This window comes from Furipterus horrens, unplaced genomic scaffold, assembly GCF_987537825.1.
Source record: "Furipterus horrens unplaced genomic scaffold, mFurHor1.1.pri manual_scaffold_17, whole genome shotgun sequence".
Taxonomy (NCBI): domain Eukaryota; kingdom Metazoa; phylum Chordata; class Mammalia; order Chiroptera; family Furipteridae; genus Furipterus; species Furipterus horrens.
The window spans coordinates 12,126,395-12,150,850 of NW_028327187.1; the positions used below are offsets into that span (position 1 = coordinate 12,126,395).

Genomic DNA, 24,456 nt, shown 5'->3' on the forward strand with positions numbered 1-24,456 from the left:
GTCCCAGGAGTTAGTTGCTAGGATGCAGTCACCCTGTCAAGCCTTACCGTCTCATTGAAGCCCAGCATCAGGCTGTGGTGTCTCACCCATGGGAGACATGAGGACGTTCTGGCTGCCAGGCTGCAGTCTCTGTAGAGAGAAACTTCCTCTCTCTTCTGAGAACCAAGGAACCCTTTAAGTTGAAGTTGAAGAGCAGGCCTTGGGCCTTTCCTCTCCTTGGTGGTCCAGGAAGGAAAGGCCAGTTAGGCCTCCTGTGAACCCCCAAGGATGACAAGTCTCCTGCAAAGACCTCCGGCTGGGGGGGCTGCAGTCCAAGGCCCGGCCCAGGGAAGAGACCACCATCCCTAAGGAAACACTCACTCCTCACAATGTCAAACTTAGTTGTTGCTGCTTCTTTTTGGTCCTCCTCCCTCATCTTCCAGGCAACATCAAGGGAAGGGGTAACACTGGGCTCTGTCCACTGGGGATGCCCAGCAGGGCAGTGTGGTAAGAGGAGAGGGCCCCAGGTCTGGCAAGCTGGATCAAGGGCCCTGATGTAGTAGTCTGTGGGACGGTGGAACTAGCTTGCTCAGTGAGTCAAGGACAAACCTCAGCCAAGTTGTCCGGTTGACATGTGGCTTTGCCCACCCTCACTGGGCTAGCTGTAGGGTCCTCTTCAGGGCCCTTCTGCTGGAAGCTGAGACAAGTGTAGGCTTCTAGGTACATTCTTGATACTATCCTGCTCTCCATCAATTATGTCTAGTAAGCAGCCTCAGTGGCATTAGGAGTTCGGTGTAGCCTGTCCTTTGGCTCATTAGGGCAGATCAGTGAGGCATTGGGTAAAGTCCTGGTGAGCCAGTCAGAGTTGATAAAACCATAGAACACAGGGTTAGGAACAACTAGAGGGGAACTACGAAGGGGTGACCAGTTCATTCATGGGAACAGGCCCAGAAACCTGTTTGCTAGCTTGTGGCAGGACTGAGCAGAGTGCCCAGTCAAGAGGACAGCTATCGCTGACCCTCCTTTCCCAGGTGGCCTTGGTTGGGCACGTGTCACTCCTTGGTCAGAGCTGTAAGATGCTCTGGAGTTCTACAGGTTTTTTTCAGGGTTCTTCAGGTCTGGAAGTCCCTTAAGTACTGGTCAGCAAATGGGGCAGGTGTGGCAGCAATAGCAGGGGCAGGGAAGGCAATAGAAGGGTGTGTTCCGGGTGGCTATCTCACCCCAGTGCTCACACGCGAATTCGGCCACGTGAAGCCCGGTGCCCCGCCTGTCTTGGAGTGAGGCGGAATAGCACCGGGGGCCGTCTTCGAGTGTGGCGTTGCCCCAAGCGACCTGCTCGGCGAATCAGTGGTGGTGAACTGTAGAAAGGCGAATTGGTACCTGGAAGGCCCTCCAGCAGTGGGACTCGATTCTGGTTCCTGCGTCTGCTGGGCTGTATTATTGGAGGTGATGTATCTAGGAAATTTTCATGATAGTAGCCAGTAGTCTGGGATGAAGCGTTGGCGTAGGTTGGCTCCACCTCCATCAGCTCATCTAGGTCATCATCCTGGGCCTCATCCTCCGTCTCTTCCTCCTCTTCTGGCTCCTGCTCTGGCTCCAGCCCCGGTTCCTGGCCCTTATCCTCATCCTTATTCTCACCTTCATTCTTCTTCCTCATCTCCTCCTCTTCCTCGTCCACAACGTCCACCACCACGATCTCATCCTCGTCGTCGTTGTCCTCCCGTTTCTGTTTCATCTCCTCCTCCTTCTTCCTCATCTCTTCCTCCTTCTTCCTCTTCTCCTCCTCCTGCTCCCTCATCTCTTGTTGAGTAGCTCTCGCACGACTCCGCTGGTCCTTGTCATGGAGCCTGTGCCTGCGCACCTCTGCATCTTCATCCTCACTGTAGCGCTCTTCTTCACCACTGCCCTCGATGGTAGGGTCTGCAGCAAAAGGGAAGAAGATATTGCGAACCCCAGGGAGCGGGATGGGCTTGGGGACACGCACTTTTCTTTCTATCTCCACACATTCGAGAATCAGCTCGTCCAGGTCGGCCATTTCAGTTGACCATAAAAGCTCCTTGCGGAAGAATTCTGACAGGCCTTTGAGGAACTGGTTTTGAAGGCGAAAATCATCCCAAGACAAGAATTGGGCCAGAAACTGAAAAGCATCTGCATAGCTGCCTAGGGTACAGTCTCCCTGTCTGAGCTTGCGGATAGCCCTTTTCGCCACACTTGGAGGGATGGGGCCACAGAATTTCTTACGGATTTCATCCAGGAAGCGCGGGAAGTTGGCATGCAGGGGGCTTCCATCCTGGGTGACTGAGACCGCCCAGTCCTTGGCGTCACCAGTGAAAAAGGAGATCAGAAAGGCCACTCGCTCAGTACCCCCAGGGAAATGATCCTCATGATCGGCTATGAAGGTTTCTAGCCGCATCAGGAATTCAGGCAGGTAGACCGGGTCGCCTGAAAAGGGCTCTAGCTCAGGCCGCTCCAGAGGTGGCACTGGAGGCTGCGCGGGCAGCTCCTTGGAGGCGGGCGGGGGCAATGCCGGCGGGGGCGGGCTGGGCTGCGGGGGAAGGTCGACCTGGCCATCGGAGGTACCGCAGTCCTGGGTCCCGTTGATCAACAGCTCCTCCGGGGCGCACTCGGGCTCCGCGTGAGGGGGAGGCCAGCGCGTGAAGGGCATTTCGCCCTCAGGCAAGGAGTCTATCTCGTTGAGCGGGAACTCCAAGTTCTCCTCCGCAAGGACAGGCACTGGCCAGCGGATGTAGCTGGAGACATTGCCCCGCAAGGAATTCACCTCTGCCAGGGCTCTTCCTAGCTGAAGGCCCAAATTGGCATTCTCCCCGCGAAGGGCATTTAATTCTTCTCGCAGGGCCACGTTCGCCATGCGTAAGCTATTGAGATTTCCTGATGCCTCAGACATCTGGACTCTCCCGGGGCCCTGGGTGAGCGGGCGGAGTGGAGGGTCGGGTGGGGGTGGCGAGCTAGGGGCCGTGAAAGGAGGCCGAAATGCGGCGGGCCTCCGGAGGGGAGCGAAATGCCGCGGAGAGCGCGGGGTAGGCCGAGCCACACCCACCGGGGCGAGCACGGAGGGCGGGCGCTCCCGGCACAAGGCCCGGCGGCAGGGCCCGGAGCGCGTTACCTCTTCCCAGGGACTGGAGAGGGCGGGCGGCGGCGGGAGTGTAGAGGCGCCGAGCAGAGGTTGCGGGCGGCAAGACAGCGGTCCCCCAGCGGAGCAGGAAAGAGCAGACTGCTGCAGGATCTCTCGAGGAAAAATGTTGCGGCTGCCGGATCCCGGCCTTTTAAGTGCAGCCTCGCCCCGCCTCGCCACCCCAGCAGGGGCGGGACTTCGGGAACCGCGGGCGCCCAGTGGCCACCGCGCCCACCCCTCGGCTGAGCTTCTCACTGACTCTCTCCTTCCCTAGCTGCAGCTAACTCAGGTCGGGAAAATGCGACAGCGACTGCCCACTCGAGGTCGTCATGGCGACAGCCAGTGAACGTGTTCCTCTCCTCAGGCAGGCCCCCGAGTGTAGAGGAGCTGCTTCGCGAGGCGCAGTTTAATCTCCAGAGCCTGTTGCAAGGTACCGAGAGGGAGCGGGCCTGCGTCCGGACCCCACAGGCCAGATGCGCAGCGGCTGGAGGGAGGCACAGAAGAGAGGACAGGGACCAGCGAGAGAGAGAGAGAGAGAGAGAGAGAGAGAGAGAGAGAGAGAGAGAGAGAGAGAGAGAGAGAGCGAGAGAGAGCGAGAGAGGGCGAGAGAGAGAGAGAGAGAGAGAGAGAGAGAGAGAGAGAACGAAAGAGAACGAACAGTGTAAAACCCGTTCAGAAACAAAACAGACATTTTCCATCTTTCACCTTCTAGACTCATGATTCTAAAAGGTCCACCACCACCACCACCTCCTTTTTTTAAAGTTCAGGACTCCATGGGGGAAAAGGACAAAAACTGAAACAGGGCAATGGGTCAAACCATTTCCGAAGACAGCTGGATGAGGGACTCCCACAATGTGGCCCACTTGCCTTCCAGACCTTCTCTTGCCACTTCACCCATGCCCTTGCAATCCTGTCACTCAAACCCAAAGAAGGCTCCTACAGGTCTCCCACTCTAGCCTTTGCTCACTCTACTCGTGCATTAACCTTGTCCACATGTCTTCTGGGTAGCTACTTGCACTCACTTCATCCTCAGTTCCCAAGCCAGTGTCCTTGAGCTCTCAGTGCTGAGCTAGTAGTGCGCAAAGCCAGGTCCACCCCACCCAGATAAACAGTCCCCGTTAGAGTGTCTGAGCAGTCACACTGCACCCACAGGCAGAGGAGGAAAACCCACACTTGGAAAGCAGGCAGAGCTAGAATCTAATTCGAATCACACACCAACCTAGCTGTGTGACATTATGCAGATGCACACCCTCTCTGGGCTTCAAATTAATCAGTCACCTTTAAAATGGGAATTCCAATTCCCCACATGACACACTTTTTTGAGAATTAAAAATAGGGTGCGTGTAAATTGCTTAGCAAGAATATCTTGCTGCTGGAGACACCCTGATGAGATGTAACATCAACTCCCAGTATGTGTCTTTTGGAACGTGACCTGAGCTAAGCACATTATTAAAATTAATATAAAATAAAAAAACAAGGTGATCCCTGATATATAAACCTTACAATATGAAGAGCATACACATTGACCGGAGGGTTTTTTATCCACTGTAAGTGGTACTAAAGCTCGGACCTATGAGACAGGCTACTGGCGTGCTGCAAATACCTGGGTGGGGGTTACAAGGCGGGCATGCATATGTCAGAATTCACTGAGCTAATACACTTAAGATTTGTGCACTTTACCATAGGTAAGTTATATCTCCATAAAATAATACAAATAAAACCTCAGTGCTAAGTCAGAAGCTCCATAGCCCCTTCAAGCCCTCACATCTCATTCAGAACTCTTTTCCAAGCCTAGAAGCCCTTCCTTTTCCCTACTCCAATCCTTACCCATTCTTTAAAGTTCTATTCTTGCCTCATCCAAGAAAATCTTTCACACGACTTCTGCACTTTGCACCATTCTCTCCATAAGGACTCATATGAGGCACTTTGCACCATCCAGTTCAAGAGGACTTGTGTAGGTCTGAACTGCTCTTTCTTTCATTTGTTCATTCATGTACTCTTTCGGCTACTAGTCCTGGGTATATATTTTGTCCACCTAACCAGACTAAGCTTGTCAACATAAGGAATCACATCTCTTGGGTTTCCAGAAGCACCTGGCAGGGGGCTGGATCCCCAAGAGGTGCTCAGCAGACACTTTCTGCGTGAACATTAAATGTGGAAAGACCTCAGCACTCATTTATTCATGCCAACGAGGGTTAATGCTTGTGGGGAGTGGAAAATGGCAGATGGCCACCCAGCTGGACTACAGCCATAACCCCCACCTCCTTGCCAGGGAAGTGGTGACCTTCGAGAAGCAAGATTCCAAGGGACACCAGGAGCCTTGTGTTCAGATAAGAGAGGAGCTACTGTGCAGTAAAAGAGTCAGTGTGTTCTGTGTTGTCACCACAGGCAGGATTATGACTGGTGGGAGGAGGCTTAGAGGGAGGCAGATTTCAAATTTCACCTCAAGATAAGGAAGAACTTTCCTGACACCTGACGGCCGCAACTGTCCTTAGCTGGAATCAGCAGCCTTGGGAGGAAGGCTGTCTCCCTCCTCTGCCGGTATATGCAGAGGCTGAAGAGGCACGTGGAAGGGCTGCTGAGGAGGCACTCAGCCCAGAATGGGGTGTTGGACCAGAGGACCTTTGAGACCACTCCTGACTCCAAGTTTATGATTCTTGAAGTCTTGGCTCAAACGTGCATAGAGCCCTGCCTGTTGATTCTTGACAACCTCACTTCATTTCATCGGATTCCCTCACTTCCTTTGAATTCATTACTTAAATGAAACTAATTCAAATCTTACACATCCTTCTTATTTCCTGACAATGCCCCTGAACTTCTTCTTCCTTCTTGGCCACTTCCTCTGCCTTCCCTCTCCTTCATCTAAGCTTCCCTGGGCCTGTCACCACCTACAGTGGGACTAAGGTGCAGGAAGCCAGCTAGAGCAAGAGCTCCTGGCACCCAAGGGAGCACTGCACATTGGACTTCTCCGTGCTTCACACAGGTCATTTCCCAGGTAGGGTTGCAGGAAACCTGAAGAGCTGTAGGGCTTCAAAGCGAGGACCTTACAGCATAAAGCAGCAAAAGGTGTCTGCGTGCTGAGCCTCTTCTCCAAGTTGAGCACAGTGGGGACCACTGAGGCAAGGGCTTACTCCCAGAACCAGCACAACTCACACTTCTTGATTCTCTTTTCTCCTCGGCCCTCGGAGTCCTGGGGAGTAGGCATTTTTCCAGTTCCGAATCCAGAGGCTCAGATGCCAGGAAATCTCTTAAACAAACCATGCAAGTCAGGCCTGGCAGCTAGAGCAAGAGCCCTGGCTCCTGGTCCCTCCCTTGCTCGGCACTTGGCCATGGCCCCCTAGAGTGTATATCCACTGTGCTGTTTTTCAGAAGAATATGAGGAACAGTACTCGGAGGCCAGACTGCTGGGGCAGACCTTCCGCTCTGCTGATGAGGCCCCTGAGCCCACCCCCAGCCCAAGGCCCCAGTCTGCCAGGCGCCTGGAGTTTGTATTGATGGTGAGTTGCCTCGTCCCCTGCCTGGGAGAGCCAGCATGCAGAGCTCACCCTGCGCCCATCAACAGGAGACCTCAAGCTGCTTACATTATCCACCAGAAGCTGCTGCTCCCCTCTGCTCACCAGCAGAGCTACCCTGAGACCCAGCAGAGATGAGCCTGGCACAGCATGTGTCTGGCCTGGCAGCCTGTCCACGTTTTCCAGCCTCCCAGACGAAGCCTTCAACCACCCTGCTTAGACAAGCCGTGCTGCGGGCATGGCTCATCTCCAGTCAGGAGCATACCCTTCCCATCACCTTCTTTCCCAACAGCCTACAAAACAGCAGCTGAGCGAGGATGAGACTACCACCCAGGGTGTGAGGGCCCCTGAGGCCTCCCTGAGCCTGTCTACCACAGCCGCCAAGCAAGTTGCCTGGACTAGCCCCTTCCCTCTGCCCATCCTAGAGGAGAAGCGGTGGCTTCAGCCTTGCTCCACGCACTCTGACATTGTGCCCATCAACATCTCTGGTAGAGTTGCTTAGCACCGCCTCTGTCTGCTTCCTTCCATGCCAACTACAGACCATCCTCTCCAAGTGCACTGGGCGCTGGGGGAGGGAGCGAGACTTTCCTTGCTACTGGCTCGCCTGCACTGTCAAGGTCGCGGCTCTCGCCAGGGAACGGAGGCATGCGGAAGAGGGGGCTCTGGCTGCTCTCTCTGCACCCTCTGCTGCCACTGCCACATTAACTGAGACCATTTTGATAGCGAACAAATTGACTTGAACAGAAAACTCTGAAACCTTGTGAACGTGTGTGCTCTTTGGAGCATCTGTGGACATTTGAAGTGTTTGAGTTATGTCTGGATTGGGGGAAAAAAACTTCTTGTGCCAGAAGCCATGTTGGGGTAGGAGCCTGAGGGAAAGTGTGCGGTTCAGAATGCTTGTGGTAAAAGGGAGGGTCATACCTAAGGCATGGACCACAGGCCTTATGGTACTTTAAGTAGACACTTGATCTTCTAGTGAGGTGGGCCTCCTTGACTTGCGTGGCAAGTGTTTAAGAAGGGAAGTAACAGAAAGGGACCAAGGCTGGAAAGACCAAAGGGGGGCCCAGTACTACCTTGAGAGTGGGGAAAATGATGTGTGTAGCTGAGCTGGACATGAGTTTAGGGACGTGTGACACTTGTACCACACACATCATTAATTTGTGCTCCACACGCCACTGGCTGTAAGTGGAAAAGGAGGAGGGTTGGTTATTTCGGAAGAAGATAGGGCCAGCGACCTGGTGAAATGAAGACTTCATGACCTAAAGGGACCAGAGGCACCCTGTGAGCCACATTGGCCTGTGATAAGCTGGGAAATGTTGGTGAGGATGATGAGGACAGCTCTGGCCACATGTGGTGACACTCCCTGGATATGGGGTCATCCAGTGCCATTGGTGTCCTCTCAGGAAATTAGAGGCAGGAAATAGAGCCCACAGCCTAGGGAGAGGTACCAAAAGGAGTGAGGACTGAGAGGAGAGACTCACAAAGTAATGGTGAGCACTTCGTTTCTGAATTTCTATCTTACTTTCAATAAGGCTGGCCCTGAGCTTTGTCCATAGAGTCACTGCTGTGAGGCTGAGAGGGGAGGGTTCGGTTAGAAGCTGTTAAATGACAGACAGTAAGGGGAGCAGCAGACCTCAACCCCATTTCACTCTGCCCTGCCCCTGCCCCCGCCCCTGCCCCAGCAATTCCACAGCAACAAAGACTGACCCAGTGTTTTAGGAGAAATAGATCTAAGTCACCACCAACAAGTAATCAAAGGTGGCTGGAGGGCAGACTGTCAGGCAGCTTCCTGGCTGGGGGTGGGAGTGGGGGTGAGGCAGCTTCTTGGAGACACTGTTCTGTTTAAGAAAAGATTACAGTAATGTGAGCCCTCATCTCAACCTGCTATGGTTCCTGCCCCAAGCTGTACATCTGAATAATCAACTTCCTGGGGAGTCTGAGATTCTGAGAACTAGTTTCTACCTGGGCCTTCCTCCCAAAGAGTCAAACATTCTGGAGTGGGGTCAAGGTATTGGAGTTTCAAAAGCTGCCCAGTTTATTTCCCTACGTAGCCAGGATTGAAAACCATGGCTCTTGGTCACCTAAGACTCATAGGTGACCCTGGGCGTAGCCTATGAAAGCCAGTATGTGTGCCTTGGGGCTCTGGGTGTCTGGGACCATGTTGGGAGGGATGTGGAAGAAGGGCCACCTGCCTGGATGCTATTCATGCTCATCGCTACTGCCATCATCCCTTCTCTCTACTTCAGGGCCGTTTCCACTGTATTGTAAACAGAAACCAAGATGCACCCAAGTGTCTTTATTTTGGCTACAGGGCAGCAGTTTGATAAACACGCAAGTTTGCGACACTCGTTGTTTAATACAGAGACAGCCGTGAACCCCAAATCCACCCTGAGGCGGAGGCGGACCATTATTGGATTCTCTAACTTTTCCCAGCGAGACCAAGGTGACCCCACCGCAGCTGATCCCTCAGACCCTTCCACTTGCTCCCACCAATCCTGCCACCTGGGTGGTATTGCTGTGATGGGGAACAGGAGTAATTTGAGGGGGGAGGGGCTTTGGATATCCTGAAAAGGCCAGTGTGGTCATTAAAGAAAACCAAGGGTCTTTGGTCAAGGGGAGCAACCGAATATGAAGAGCCAGTCTCTCAGGCTATAATTTCATTATGTTGTTGTTTCCTAGTATAAATGGAACATAACCATATATGTCAAGTTTAGGCAAGTAGGTAGAGGGGGGAATCATCACTAAAAGCACCACCTTAACAGAACCATTACTGCTGTTACATGAATGCTCTCCAAAGAGCATAGACAACAGAGGTAAGGATGCGAACCCGGCCTCTTCACTTATTAACCATGAGGCCTTGGCTGTGTCAAAGAACATCTCTGAGTCTCAGTTCCTTCATCTGTAAATTGTGGATAATGATACCAACCTGGTGGAGTTGTCATGAGGATTAGAGTTATTGTTTGTAATTTGCCTACCATGTGCCTGGTACACAGTGTGCGTTCAGCAGATGGTGCCTGTTATTATTATTAGAAATTATCATAGCAGCAGTAGTAATAGTAATGAAGACAGAACAGTAATAACTGTTGTGTGTATGAGAAATCTTTGGGGATTTTGAACATCTGAATGGTTCCCTTACATCTGTAGCTTATCTTTTTTTTTTTTTTTTATAAAGATGGGCATCGTTATCTTTTTTAAAGGTTTTTATTTATTTATTTTTAGAGAGAGGGAGAGTGAGAGAAACATCAATGTGTGAGAGATAGATCTATTGGCTGCCTCTCACACTCCCTCAACTGGGCACCTGGCCCACAAACCAGGTATGTGCCTTGGCCGGGAATCGAACCAGTGACCCTTCGGTTCACAGGCCGGCACTCAATCCACTGAGCCACACCAGCCAGGGCCATAGCTTATCTTAAGTCTCTCCTGTTGCAAAGCTAAAAAGTGACAGGTGCCAAAAATGCAACTAGACTCTGGCCTTTCCAGCTGTGGCATACTCTGGATTCATTGCTGGAGCTGAAAGTCACACAGTGCTGCCCTTTATAGTTAAAAAGCCTCTGCTCTCATCTCCGGAGAGGTGAATGCTGAGTGAGGTCTGTGACACTTTCATGAGCCTGGGGTGAAAGCCCAGGAAAAATACAAGGTACTCCCCACCTGTCACTTCAGCTCCAAAAGGAATAATCAAAGCTGAAAAGTCCTTGGCAGCCATCTGGACAATCCAAGGGCACCCCGTGGCTCACTGTGTCACAATGGGCAAGGACCCAACTTCCCCCGCATTCTCATCTATGGAAAGGAAGAACCAAGGAATTCTGACCAAGTTGTTGGCAAATGGTTCTTGGCAAAAGTTTGGTGCTGCTGCTACGGGAGCTGCCAGGGAATCCTTGGCTGCCCCACTAACATTCTGTGTTTCCCTCCTCCAGGTCACAGCAACAGCCCCACAGGCAGGGTGGCTCGCTCGACCAGCTCAGACATCAAGTCCAGTCATTCCATTCCAGAAGGTGTTCATGGAAGAGTTGCAGTTGGTCAGGAAGCTCGTTTCCCAAATCTCAGCTCACCAGTACTGAGAAATCCGTCTAGTGATCCAGAAGAACCTTTCCAGGCGCGTGGCGGCACAAAACCTCCTGGCATGGAAAGCATGGGAGTGGTGTATAGTGTCCCCAGTTCTTGCAATGGACCAACAGAATCCACATTCTCTGCTTCCTGGAAGGGAGATGCTTTTACCTACATGACTCCGAGTGCCACTGGTCAGAGCAATCAAGTCAATGAAAATGGAAAAAATCCTTCCTCTGGGAATGCATGGGTCTCTCTGCACACACTGCCACCTCTGGTTCCTAAGGAGGCTGCTACCCTCTTTGTCACTCGTGACAACCCAGCAGGATGCAGTGGGTCAGCTGGCTATTCTGAACATCCTATGCAACGAAGGCAAGTATCAGAGCGACCCTTCAAGACTGGCCTTCTGACTGGTGGTGGTACCTCGAGACTGGAGACAGGCCCAGGTGGGGCTAGGTTCCGAGAGCGGTCACTGTCTGTGCCCACAGACTCAGGCACCGCAGATGCGGACTACAACGAGGAGCAGAAGTCCAGTGAAGCCTGTGCCCTGCCTTATGCCAGCACAAGTTCTGAAGGCAGTAACAGTGCTGACAACATTGCCTCCCTGAGTTCCCAACAGGAGGCCCAGCACAGAAGGCAGCGATCCAAGAGTATCTCACTCAAGAAGGCCAAAAAGAAGCCTTCCCCACCAATGCGCAGTGTCTCACTGGTCAAAGAGGAGCCAGGCCTCTCACCAGAAGGCGGGTCAGCACTATCCAAGGACCAGAGGCCCAGGAGCCTTTGCCTCTCCTTGGAACACCAAGGACATCACTCATCCCAGGGTCACCCGGCCGTGCCAGCCTTCAAAGACCCAGAAGGTACACAATTCTCCCACCACTGGTATCTTACTGACTGGAAGTCTGGTGACACCTACCAGTCCTTGTCCAGCTCCAGCACTGCCACTGGCACCACAGTCATTGAGTGCACGCCAGTGCAGGGCAGCTCAGAGTCTCTTGCCTCCCCTTCCACATCCAGAGCTACTACACCTTCCCAACTGTCCATCGAGGTAGAGGCCAGGGAGGTGCCCTCCCCAGGAAGGCCCACTGGGCTGATGTCACCGTCCAGTGGATACTCCAGCCAGTCAGAGACACCAACACCCACTGTCTCCATGTCCTTGACCTTGGGTCACTTGCCCCCTCCAAGTGGCAGTGCTCGGGTGCGTCCAGTGGTACCCGAGAGGAAATCATCACTACCCCCAACGTCGCCAATGGAGAAAATTTCCAAGTCACGACTGTCATTTGACCTACCATTGACCTCATCTACCTACCTGGATCTCTCTGGGATGAGTATCTCTATCCGAAGCAAAACCAAGGTGAGCAGACATCACTCAGATACAAATTTCGGAGCCAAGCTGCTGCAGAAAACTAGTCCCAATCAGCCAATCATGCCCATGGTTACTCAGTCTGACCTACGTTCTGTTCGCCTGAGGTCAGTCAGCAAATCTGAGCCAGAAGATGACATCGAGAGCCCTGACTATGCTGAGGAATCGGGAGAAGTCTTTACCTTGCCAGAGAGAAAGATGAAACCTCCCATAGCCGAGAAACCCCCACTGGCCCGAAGGCCTCCAAGCTTGGTCCACAAGCCACCATCTGTCCCCGAGGAGTACCCACTCACTTCGCCTACATTGGCCATGACCCCTAAGAGCTCAGTTCAACACACGAGGCCACTCCCTCCAGACACGTACACGGCGGTGCAGAAACCAAAGTCCTCCAGCTTCTCAGAGGCCAGAAGCCCAGGGGAGTCTGTGGCACCCTCATCTCTTGTTTTCACATCTTTTGCCAGCTCCTCTGGTGCTTTCTGCTCAGGAACACAGCAGCCTCCCCAGGGAAGCGCAGAGGACAAGGGCTCCAAGGCAAGAGCCCTGCCCGAGAGGATTAGCCTCCAGAGCCAGGAACAAGCTGAGAAGAAGAAAGGCAAGATTCCACCTCCTGTACCAAAAAAGCCCAGTGTGCTGTACCTGCCGCTCACCTCACCCACCGCTCACATGGAGGCCTATGGGGCTGAACCAAGGCTGCCTGTCAGCCCCATCATCACCTTGGAGGAAGATGCCAAGTGTCCCCCCGCCGGCGACCACCTGCAATCACCTGGTACAAGGACCACTTCAACCCCACAGGCTGACGGGGAAAGGGAGGCAAGCCCTCTGGGTTAGTAAACTTTGCTGGCTTTCCCTTTCAATCCCAGGAGAGATGAGGTTGAGAATGGAGTGCCAGAGGCAGAAGCCAGTGCCCCGTGGTCCTGACCCCGGGATGCCTAAGCCAGTAGGGACACCTCTTGACAGTCTGGGTTACTCTAAATAGCCCTCACTGCCCTTGTAATCAGAACTGACTAGGGGCAGATCTGCAAGGCTCAGTTTGAGCCACTCTACCCTGGAAGCCCCAGTGCTGAGGTAATGAACTTAAACTAGGTCTTAGTACCCTAGGACCTTAGGAGCCCATCTACCTAGTCTAGCATGTGCTTCCCCTGCCCTAGGAACACACACACTCTCTCTCTCTCTCTGACTCTGTCTCTCTCTGTCTCTCTGCCTCTCTCACTCCCCCACTCCCTCCCTCTCTCCCTTGCTCTCTCCCTCTACTTCACTGTACAGTATTTTGCACTAGCCACACTGAGTTTAGTTTCATACATAAGACTGGGAACCCTCCCAGGCTGAGTTCAAGTGATGTGGTGGGCTTGCAGGCTTCTGAAGCAATGGAATGTGTTACCAGCAGCGGGGCTTTCGAGAGGAGAGGGAGCTCACCTTGGATGGTTAGCTCTTTCTGGAACAATAAGACTAAGTCAGATAATAGTTCTCATCCTTTTTGGTTTCTTCCCCCCATCTCTTTTTGTTTTCATTGTGGCAAACTACACATAACATAAAATGTACCACCTTAACCAATTTTACGTGTACAGTTCGGTAGGGTTATGTGTGCTCACACTGTGGGACGGCCATCACCGCCGTCCATCTCCAGGACTCTTTTCATCTTGCAAAACTGGAACTCTGTCCCCATGAAACACTAACTCCCCATTGCCCCCTCCCCCTAGCCCTGGCACCCACCCTTCTACTTTCCATCTCTGAATCTGACTCCTCTCAGGACCCCGTAGAAGTGGACTCATACAGTATTTGTCTTTCTGTGACTGGCTTACTTCACAAAGTATAATGTCCTTCAGGCTCATCTATGTTTCTCTTTCTTTTTTCAACTCTTAACACCAGACATCAAAATTGTATGGCCTCCCTTAAGTTGATCTGGACTTTCAACATAAATTAAGTCATTGTGACTAAAACATTCAAACAAATCAAAGTCAGAGGTAATTTTAGAGTATTCTTCCTCAAACCCCTCAGGCTCCCTCTGAAATTCAGGTAGGTCCCACTCCTACCCACTGGTTGAGTCACTGCTTTAGATTGCTCTCAGCTCCTTGATTTTTAAAAACGACACGTTTCAAGCAAGAGAATGCTCAAGCAGCCTGTTGTAACAGAAGAGGCAGGAGAGAGCAGGGGCCCAAGCTGATCTTCAGCACTCGGTCTGCTTTGTCCAAATCACTAACCTCCAGAACATCATATTCCTTTGCAGAATGGAGACATTAAGAGTCCCCACCCTGCTGCTCTTTCAGAGTTGCTTTGAGCATCAAATGAAATACAGATGAGAATGTGCTTTGTCCCCACTCTTGTGGTCCAAGTAATTCCTTCTGGTTCTTACACCTAGGGAGTTCGATGGAACCCAGCACTGAAGAGAAAAGCATTATCAGTGATAAAACAGCTGAATGGATTGCAGAAGATGATGATGACGTGTTTGTGGCTTCACGCACAACTGAAGATTTATTTACTGTGATACACAGGTCGGGACCAATTTCCTTCATTCCTATTGTAATTGCCTTTCCTCTTTATACCAAAAGACAAACTGCTCCCTCTAAGCAGCCATTGGAGTTGAAACTGGAGACTTAAGCTCAGATACCCACACATGTGAAAGCAGTCCAGGGCCTCATGTCGCCAATTCACTGACATCTTTGGGTAAAGTGGAGGAGGGGCGGGGAAGGGAGGACCAGGTGCCAAGTGAGAGGCCCCTCGTTTCCTAGCAACTGCTCAGCCTATTGTGGCTCCATCTGCTTTCTCACAGCTTTGTCTACAGTCAGAGACATTTAACCCTTCACAGAATTCTTTGTACAAAAAGAAATCGTATCAAGAAGTAAAGTGGGGCACCAGGCTGGTTATCAGAGCAGGAACTTAAGGTGAAGGGGGACCAGATGGGGACCCAGTTATTGTACAGGGGAAGCAAGCAGGGGCTCAGTGAGGAGGAAATTGGAAAGGGCCCAGTTACTGCAGCTGGATCACCAGTTTAGAGCAGGGTCAACTCCCAGGTTGTCTTGATTCAGAGTCACTGAGCTACTAGCCTTGGCTTCTTAAATTCTTTTTCAGTCCCAGAACCTGAGCAGGACTGAGCCTGCAGGTGCAGGCCAAAGACTCCAGCTGCAGGCATTGAAAGGAGTGTAGCAAGAGGGCCCAGACAAGGGAGCCCAAGGACTTAGTGGCAGGAGAGAAAGCTGGGGAGTGCGACTGCTTGCCAAACTGCTGCATAGACTGTCCCAGACTGCGTCACTGCCATACATGAAGTTATATGAAGCATTAGGAAATGTCCACCGCACAAATTCACTCAAAGCAAAATTTCTCTTATTTAGGTCCAAAAGAAAGCTGCTTGGCTGGAAGGAGCCTGGGGAGGCCTTTGCGGGAGGCAGCAGACCAAGCTCCCACTCACCAATAAGGAACACAGCTGATTCTCCAATTAGTGAGTCGGCTGCCTCTGCAGGGTCAAGCGGCAGTGCCAGCCTAGATGCTGGCAGAAACGATGATTTCAAGGCCTTGCTGCAGAAGAAGGGAAGTAAAGCAACTCCAAGGTCCCGCCCCTCGGCAGCCGAACTGCTGAAGACCACTAACCCACTGGCTCGGAGAATTATCGCACAATTTTCAAAAGACTACGACACCACCGATAGCCCCAGTACCTAAGCCCCGGGTTGAGCCAGTAAGGTTCAGTTACTAAACTTGAGTAGAAAAGGGGGAAGAGAAGAGTTTTTTAAAAGAAACCATGAACATATCGAAAGAGCCTACATTTCTTTTATTTTCCTTCACACTCTGGACATCAGGAGAGAGACCACTTTATCGCGAACTAAAATCATCAGGCACTTTCATCATGCTCAGACATTTTACAGTGTCATACTTCACATCTTGCCATTGCTGACCGCGGATTTTCTCCTTATTCCCCGCCAGTGGTGTGCACGAAGAAGACATTCTCAGATGCAAGGACTCATGTGCCATTCTTTTCAAGCAATGACTGGCTGCTCCATCCCTGGCTCCTGTCACTGAGGGGCACAGTCTGAGAGCAGACTGAGGGCTGCCAAACCTGGAGACACGGGGAGCCATTGCTGATGTTTCGCTTTCCTGGCGACGCCTTGATGACTTTGCGGAGAAACAGAAAGACTCTGATGCCTCTTCAACCACGGTGTAGCTCTCTTCCTCTAGAGGTCTGCAGGTGTGCACTTATTTCGGCATGGGGGTTGATTGTATGGCTTTTGTGCAAAATATGAATGTTACTCTGTCCCAAACTTCATGCCTTTTTCAGTTTGATTGTCTACACGGTGATCAGGGTGATGAGTTTCAATAACATACAGACCCTTCCCCCCACCCCCAACCCTTAGAAAAGGTCAGGATCAAGTTGCTTTGGATGAACCAAGCTCAGCCAAAAACAAGGCAGTCATTTGTTCACTCTGATCTCGCCCAGGGGACTCGCACACGCGCCTTCAGATCCTTCAAGTGTCTGTTGACAGTGATAGCTAGGATCTGTGCCCAGCTTATGCTGCATTCGAAGAACTCTCATTTCATTTGCATATAACATTCATTACAGGAAGTAATTAGCTAAAAGGAACAGCGTCATCAAAGGCTCAAGGAGGAGAGAAAGTAAGTGTGGCTTGTGGTTGGTTTGGTTTTGTTTAAAGGAAGTCTTATGACGGCCCCAAACTAAGAACATATAGACTAAGGATATATCCAGAATCTAAAAGGCAGCCTTGCCAGTTGCTATGGCCCATGACACATATGAAAAAGGCCTACTTTTTGCCACTTGGGTTATGCAGTTTGATCAACTTTCTGTTAACCATGTGGGGAGAGAGGGTAAGAACTGGCTAAATGGGTTGCTGATGGAGCCCCAGAACAAACATTGGGATCCCTCCTGCTCCACCCCAAAGGTTATAGGCACTAAGTGTTCTTGTCAGTTCAATTTTCTAAGCAAAGCAAGAGCAATGATTCATTTGATTTTCATGTCTTGTGTCTGGGGTAAAAACAGACAAAGCGTTGAACAAAGAAAACTGGCTGACCGATCATGGAGGGGTAATTGTTCACCATCTCAAGAGGGAAAAAGAAGTCAAATGCAATTGTAGCCTGTTTCACAAAGAGGGTTCCCTGACCCCTTCCTCCTTCACCCCCCTCCACCCAACACATGCATTGGTCAGCCTCCTGGAGGATGCAGAAACTGCCCCAGAAACAAGCAGATCTTGATTTTGATAGGCCGCGTTGCTCACAAAAGAGAAACAAGCTCTTAGCACAGCTGCCCACACTCCAGGGGGACAGAGCAGCTAAGAAACCACACTGAGTGCTGAGAAGATTTAAAGCTCTCACACAGAAGCCCTAGGCCTAGGCCCTTGGTTGGTACAGTTCTGAATTCTAGACTTCTGAGTATAGGCCAGATCCACCCACTCCATCACAATCAGCACTCCCCCATGATTTAGACAGAAGCCACTTAAAATAATAAACAGCAGAATTCCAGGTGCTTTTGAAAGCATTCAAACTATTTGGTTTGAAGGACCTGACCTAATTTCAGGGGTTTTACCTAAAACAAAATAGATTCCTTCCTGGCCTTAATTTATATATCAATGCCACACTTGTCTGTCCCAGACTCAGAATTCCCAAAGATGCAAACATCTTGTTCAGTAGGGAAATGAAGGAGAGTTTGTGCTTTTGCCTAACAGAGGTCAAAGGCAGCCAGGTCCTTCTCCTTGGGAACCATTACGAATAGCTGAATTCTAAAGCCAAGTATGCGACTCACACAGTATAGGACTTATTACTGATTATTCTGGAAGCTTCTTGTTTGCTACTTCTAGTGGGTTTTGCCTCTCCCCTGACATTGCTACCTCTGTTGGTTTCCCCAAAAGATTCTAAGTTGAATGCCTACACACCTGTATGTTTTTCAATTACCTTGAGTCTTATTTTCCTCTACAACACTCTGTATGCCTAGAATTTTGAGAACATCTACATCTTCACTGTGGCCCTGAAATGCCCAGTTGTGTTCCCATTAGCACAAGAGGATTTGGGGCAGAGGTTGTATGGTTAGAGGTAACACGGAGGACTAGAAATATTCACTTAATGTTTTGCAACAGGTGGACCTAGTTCCCAACAAACAACAACCAAACTGTCCAATTTCTACCAATCATCAATGAACATAACAGCAAACATCTTTCCTACTTGTAACACTCAACCTCTCTCCTCCCTTCGATTATCGTAACACCAACTCTCTCTCCCACCCAGGCACAAACCACAGTATTTGCTGCCTTCTTCACCTACTCTGCTGAGACTGGAGAAGAGAGGCTGAAAGCCCCTCCAGAAAGGCTTTCAGAGAACCTACTACTGCCACTATTACTAGTGTGAATAATAATAATAATTTCTGGAGGCGGAATACAGAAGAGGTGCAAGTGACATGAAGTTGGCCCCAGGAGGTCAGCTTCCAATTTGAGTTGTTTCTGCCCCTTTGTTTTCTCTGATTCGAACCAATAGCAGCAGGTGGCTTTGCTAGACTGACTTCAGTCCAGTCGGGAGTGCAGGAAGTCATCCCCAGGAGAGGAGGTTAATCGGTAGTTAGGAGTGCTTTGCCTTTGGTGGGTATTCACTACCTATTTGTGGTTCAGATGTTGGGGATAGAGAGCAAGTCACTCTCAGCATAACAAGAAGTTTCACTGGCGTCTCCTCTCCTTTGCCTGTCTCAGTCTCTCTCCTGGGACTTCCACCTGGCCCCACCTGGCCCCTTAGTCGCAACCCCTGTGAACTGCATCCCTAGCTGACAGCTCCCCCTTGAAGGAGGCAAGAGCAGGGCATCAAATGAATTCATGTTAGCTTCATGACCACAAATCGACCAGTTGATCTGCAGACATCACCTTGAATGTGCAAAGACAAAGGAAATTCAACCAGCATGTTACCAGACATCCATTTTTCTTCTCTAGATCCCACGCATTGATTCACGGTCCCACTGTACTTATCAGTCTGAGCAGATCTGTCCACGCACCCACCCTCGTCCTCATAAATGCACTGCTCCCTGAAAAAGACGAGCTCGTGGTCAGTGCTCTTTTCTGCACCGGTGCAGCCTTTTCTTAGCACCAGATCTGTAACACAATGGTGAGCTTTCAGTTGAATATAATTTGCCAGGGCCAGGACTGGAGGGAGGTGAACGAGGCACCTGGGGTGAAAAATATAAGGAGGTGGCCACTGTGAGGGCTGTGCAAGTGCCTTCCCCTCGTCCTGGCTCTGCCATTTGCACTCCATAGAGTAACATCAGTTTCTCTTCTTCCTACGAACAAGTACACTTCTTCTGATTGAGGGGATAACTCCCCGCCTGTTGCACCAGATGTTTTTACTGCCATCTGCTTTTCTACTACTCCAAACCTTTGTATGCCTATGTACATCCAAGAGTCTTCATTGTTATCAGAAAACAGGGCTGCTTTCTAAGTAACCTGCTCCAAGTGGCAAGTTAGTACCCATCTTATAGTAAGGGATGCTGACAGGACAGCCCGTCAGCAAAATAGCGAATGAGTTGGAGGTCTGTCATTGGGATCTTGGGTCTCCTCTTTCTGCTCCATTCTTCCCAGTCCTTGCTTCCCTGCACCAACTCTTCTGAGTGCCTCCGAGTTTGTTCTCTTCCTAGCTAAGAAAAGCGTGCTCTCAGGAAAGGGATAAATTCCTTTACTTTGAGGTTATAAGGCTCAATGCTACCTCTTTTGAAGGTCGTTTGCAGTTTAACAGGGGAAAAACTTTATGCCAAAGGAATGAAATTCTACTTGTAGAATTTTAGGCATCAATTAGCTGCAGAAGTGTTTTTTTTTTCCACCATGGAAAAGCCAAATTCCCTGACAGCTAACTCCAGAATCTAGAAAATACATTAATCTCCTGGAATTATTTTAGTAAATTACTGATGGTCGACTCAATTGTTCTGATACCCAGTGCTGTTCAGTGTGGCTACAACCAAGGAACTCTCAGAAATGCTACTAAAAGCCACTGAAAAGGCCTAGATAATTCATATTGTACATTAACATTTTTACACAAATGGAATTAATGCTATTTATCATTTGAGTAAAAACAAAGGGATTTAAAGAGTTTGTGAAGATGTGTCCTGTTTGTGAGAGGTGAAAGTGTCCAATATTGTCCAGTCAATGTCAGTCGTCCAGTATTGGTGGTGACTTTTAAACTTATTGGAGATACAAGTTTACTGAACATGAGCCTCTGCTCCTCGCCATCGATGTTTTGTGCTATCACTTTAGCTTGGTGTGAGAATGAGACCAGATTCTTCTAAAAGCCTTTGCGTGTATTTCAGCTATAAGTGATGAGGGATTTAAAACAGACAAGAGAGAGGGAAAGAGGTACAAACAGCTGCCTTTGTCAAAGGGCAACAAACATTATAATTATTTAAACAATGACATTAAATGGAAAAAGTTTTAGAAGACTCGGAAACACATTTATAGAGGAATACAGTAGTAAATGGTTATAGACACACATTTGAGATACTTTTAATATGTTTAGCAAAAAAGAATTTGCATAGGTAATTGGGTGTGTGAAATAGGTACATATTTTGTTCAGTAAAGCCTCAAATCTAAACCAGTGCCTCTCAAAGTATGGTGCCAGGACCCGCAGCAGCAGCAGCAGCCTTGGAATGTGCGGGGGAGGTGCGTGTGTGCACGTGCAAGTGTCTCTCCTGGTGATGTTACTTCTTCAAGCTCCCGAATCACTACAGCCACAAACAACTCTCCGAATGATTCCAGCCTTCCCATCATTTCTGCTATCATTACAGTGATCAGTCTCTGGCTAAGTGATATATATTGTCATGTTGGTCAGGTATGTGTTGTTTAGTGTTAAGAAATCATCAGACTGAATCAATTACTTGCTGTTCTCTAGAAGGGCTCTGGCAGAAGTATATTCAATTTTAAGATTTTGCCTCAATAGCGGAATTTGATATCAACAAATCCTCGAACAAAATATGAACTGGAACAACCAGTTAACCCCTCTTAGCCTCTCTTTAATGCCAAGCTTTATAGAAATTTATTCCTTACGTGGTGTTGAGCTTTTCTAATGTCCAATTTTATAGAATGTTATGCATGCAAACACAGCATCGTGCTCATTGTACAAGTCACCCCAAACTCATTTCCTCCTCTGTATGTATGATGGTGAAGAAATATCAATGTGTATGTTCTTATCTCTCCTGATCAATTGTAAATTGCAAATCTTTCATTAATTTTTAAATGAGATATATTTACTCTGGCTAGTAGTTAAAATTTTATTCTTTTTATTATATTTCATTGCTACTTTTTTCTACTGACTCCAAAGCTTACTTTAGGGAATATTTCTTATTTCTAGATTGTTGTATTTATCTTATTTCTATATTTATCTGTAGTCATGGAATATTAGAGCTCAAAGGGACCAACTTCTCATTTTATAGATGGGGAACTAAGGTCCAGAAAGGTTAAATAACTCACCCAAGGTCACACAGCAGCAGGGCCCGGCCTCTATCTCAGGTCTCCTGCCTTTGGGTTCAGTGTTTTTTCATTTAAAGCACTACATTTATAGAAGACCTACAGCTGGCTTCTACTTTTATGACACATAAATTTCTCAGATATTTCAGTGAACCAATATATATGCTGTAATGAAAAAATGATCAAGAGTTCTTTAGTTCATGAACTGAAAGATGAATCTGATTTTCAGTTTAGAAACATTAATTTTCCTCCAAATTCAATATATATGCTCTACTTTGTACAATGGATGTTTTCCTTAAAAGTTGTTTGAAAAATGGATTTTTTGCATCAAATTCCATTTTTTAGGCGAGAAGCTTTCTATGTAAGGGAATTTTTTGGTGATTTCTTTTGAAAAACAAAGAATCCTCTTGTGATGTTCCCTAAAAGCCTCTACTTCTTCTTTTAGTGTGAACTTTTGTAAATGGTGTTTATTTGAAGTAGGGCAAGCCAATATAGGCTTTCCTAGAAGCTACTTTATCTTTCCCTTCCTAAATATGAGACTTTCAGACTGTTACATGCTCATGAGATACTTAGTTCTGTCCTCAAAACTTCACCTAGCTTGATATTTTGTCAATCCCTGGGCTCAAATTCTATCTCCATCTTATCAAACAATAACAGAATTCCCTAATCAGTACTGAGTTCTGCATGCAATCTCTTTTCCAGAACATTCTTTGCGTCATGCTTGCTCATTAGTGTGACTCTCTCTTTAGCTATTCTTGGGTTTCCCTCCATAGTTTATGCATACTTCATTATTCTGTGGAGTTGCAGGCAGTGGCCCTTTAGGGCTGTCTTAGTGGTATGGAGTGGTATTTCCAGTAATCTCCATTGTTCCCTTTTTTCTCCTGGACCTTTTCTGGTTTCCCTTTTCAGGAATGCTCAGAGGGTGGTGGAATTTCCCCATCATTAGACCAGGGATTGATTTTTTTTTTTTTTTTTTCTGTAAAGGGCCAGATAGCAACTATTTTAAGCTTTGTGGGCCACCTATGGCCTCAGTAGCAAATTCTTTTTTGTTGTTTGCTTAACCTTGGAAAAGGTGTTTTTACACCTTAAAAATATAAATGCCATTATTAGCTCTTGGGCCATACAAAGCTGCAGGCTGCATTTGGCCCACTTGTCATAGCTTGCTGAGCTCTGATCCAGACTAACCTCCAAGACTGGCATTTCTGTGACCCACCCCACGTGATCACTGGCTTGTGTACTGCATAATGTGGCTCGCTGCCTTCCCATGCCCTGCACTGTCAGACAGGTCTTCACAGAGGTGGGTGGAGAAGGGCTGCATATGCCAACCACTAGTCTTCCATTGGGTGCCCTTTATGATCTGTCTCTCTGCATCTCCCTCCCTCCATCTATTATCTATTTACCGTCTATCTATCATCCTCACTTACCACCTCAGTGTAGGAACCCTCATTGTTTTCCCCAACCTGCCTATCCTGGTGAGTCAATGTGCCTCTGCTTCCATGAGTTTAAGGGAAGCTGGCGGGGAAGCATGGATTTCTGAGCTTTCTTATTTCTTTGGTCCTCTCATTACCCCCAAACTGTGGTACCTCTGTTCCGCCCTGCCTCACACTGCCATCGTGAATTTAGGGCTGTCCCTGGAGAGTCCGGTGGCCCAGGCCTTGAGACTCTGGTCCAGTGTACAAGTCCCTGTGGAAATCACCAGCTCTCTTGATTTAGATGGCTAGTTTTAAAACCCAGAATGTCCACACATCCATTTTCTAATGTGATTTCGACCTGTTCTAGACTCGGCTTCAGCAAGAAAAACAATGAGTTACAGACGGTATTCTGTGCCCCCAGCTTTTCCTGCCCAAAACCCCTTGTCTCCTGGGTCCCAGCCCCCAGAGGTGGACTCCTTGGGATGCCCTGGGCAGCACCACACCCAGCAGGCATTCAACACACTATCGCCTCCTGTTTCCTGCATGTCTAAAAGCATTTCTTAAAGCCGCTTCACATCTCTCTCCATCTTGCGCCATCTCTGTCTCTAACGCTGTTACTCAGAGGTCTAAAGCTCAGTCACATTTTCATACTTGCTCACATAAACACGGGGAGATATGAGTGAATGAGAAGGTATGCACCTGTGTGTGCAAATGTGGCTTCTCCAGCTGGACTGTGAAGTCCCCATTCCCTAATGTATATATCACATGTGCGCACGCGCCCCATCCAGTGCTCATAGCAGTTCTCTGGTCCAGGTCCAGTCTGATGTGGCTGGTCAAGGAGAATGGGATTGTATGGGCTCCTGAGGCATTTCCCTTTTTCCGTCTTTTCCACTGCCTTGTGCTGGCTTCTCCCAAGAAGCCATTGGAAGAAACTCTGCTGTGGCAGTTCTGAACAGGCCAACATACAGAGAGCTATGACTTTCATGCATTAAGGACTCAGTCACTCAGACATACCTCTCGGGCTACAGGTTCTTCTGTCTAAGCAAATTGCTTCTTAGGACCTTTACCTGACTTTTTGTCATTTGAGCCCAGGGATCTACCCACTTACTGAAATCTAAGTTTTAAAAAGTCAGAGACATGAATTACTTTCAGGATTTCCTGATTTGAAAGCATCCATGAAACAGTTTCTTTCTGCCTCTTGTTTAGGATTTCCAGACTTAGGAAGGGAACCAGGCTTGTGCCTTTGACATTAAGGCAGCAGAAGTGCCACACTTGCCAAAAGCAAAATGAGGAAGGATGATTGGCTGGTCCTACTATGCATAGTCAGGAGATGGACTTTTGTGAAGTTAGCACTTATGGCTCAATGCTTACTGAGTGCCAACAGTGCACTTAAGGAAAATAAGGGAGACTGGAATTTACTGACCAATATCCTAAACTGGAAGGCAGAAATAAGGCAACCCCGTCAGTGATGAGAATGTGTCCATGGATAAAAATTTCAAGAAGCAAGAGAAACCAAGAAAGATCAGAATCCTAGTCTTTCTATAATTCCAATACAAAATGGAAGGGAACCCTCTGTGGGGTGATATTACAA

At 49.0% G+C, this 24,456-nt stretch overlaps 2 protein-coding genes across 2 annotated transcripts; one reads left to right on the top strand and one right to left on the bottom strand.

Annotated features, from left to right (window-relative positions):
* Nucleotides 1–407: 407 nt before the first annotated feature.
* RTL5 (retrotransposon Gag like 5) lies at nt 408–3,097 on the bottom strand. The gene has a single exon (XM_090264706.1). The coding sequence runs from the start codon at nt 2,882–2,884 to the stop codon at nt 1,208–1,210; it is 1,677 nt and encodes a 558-aa protein (XP_090120832.1). The 5' UTR covers nt 2,885–3,097; the 3' UTR covers nt 408–1,207.
* Nucleotides 2,999–16,189, top strand: NHSL2 (NHS like 2). The gene is made up of 8 exons (XM_090264016.1): nt 2,999–3,017; nt 3,387–3,542; nt 6,482–6,609; nt 6,917–7,112; nt 8,936–9,067; nt 10,539–12,851; nt 14,385–14,517; nt 15,355–16,189. Exons 1-8 carry the CDS (start codon nt 2,999–3,001, stop codon nt 15,677–15,679), a joined length of 3,402 nt encoding a protein of 1,133 aa, XP_090120142.1. The 3' UTR covers nt 15,680–16,189.
* Nucleotides 16,190–24,456: the final 8,267 nt, after the last annotated feature.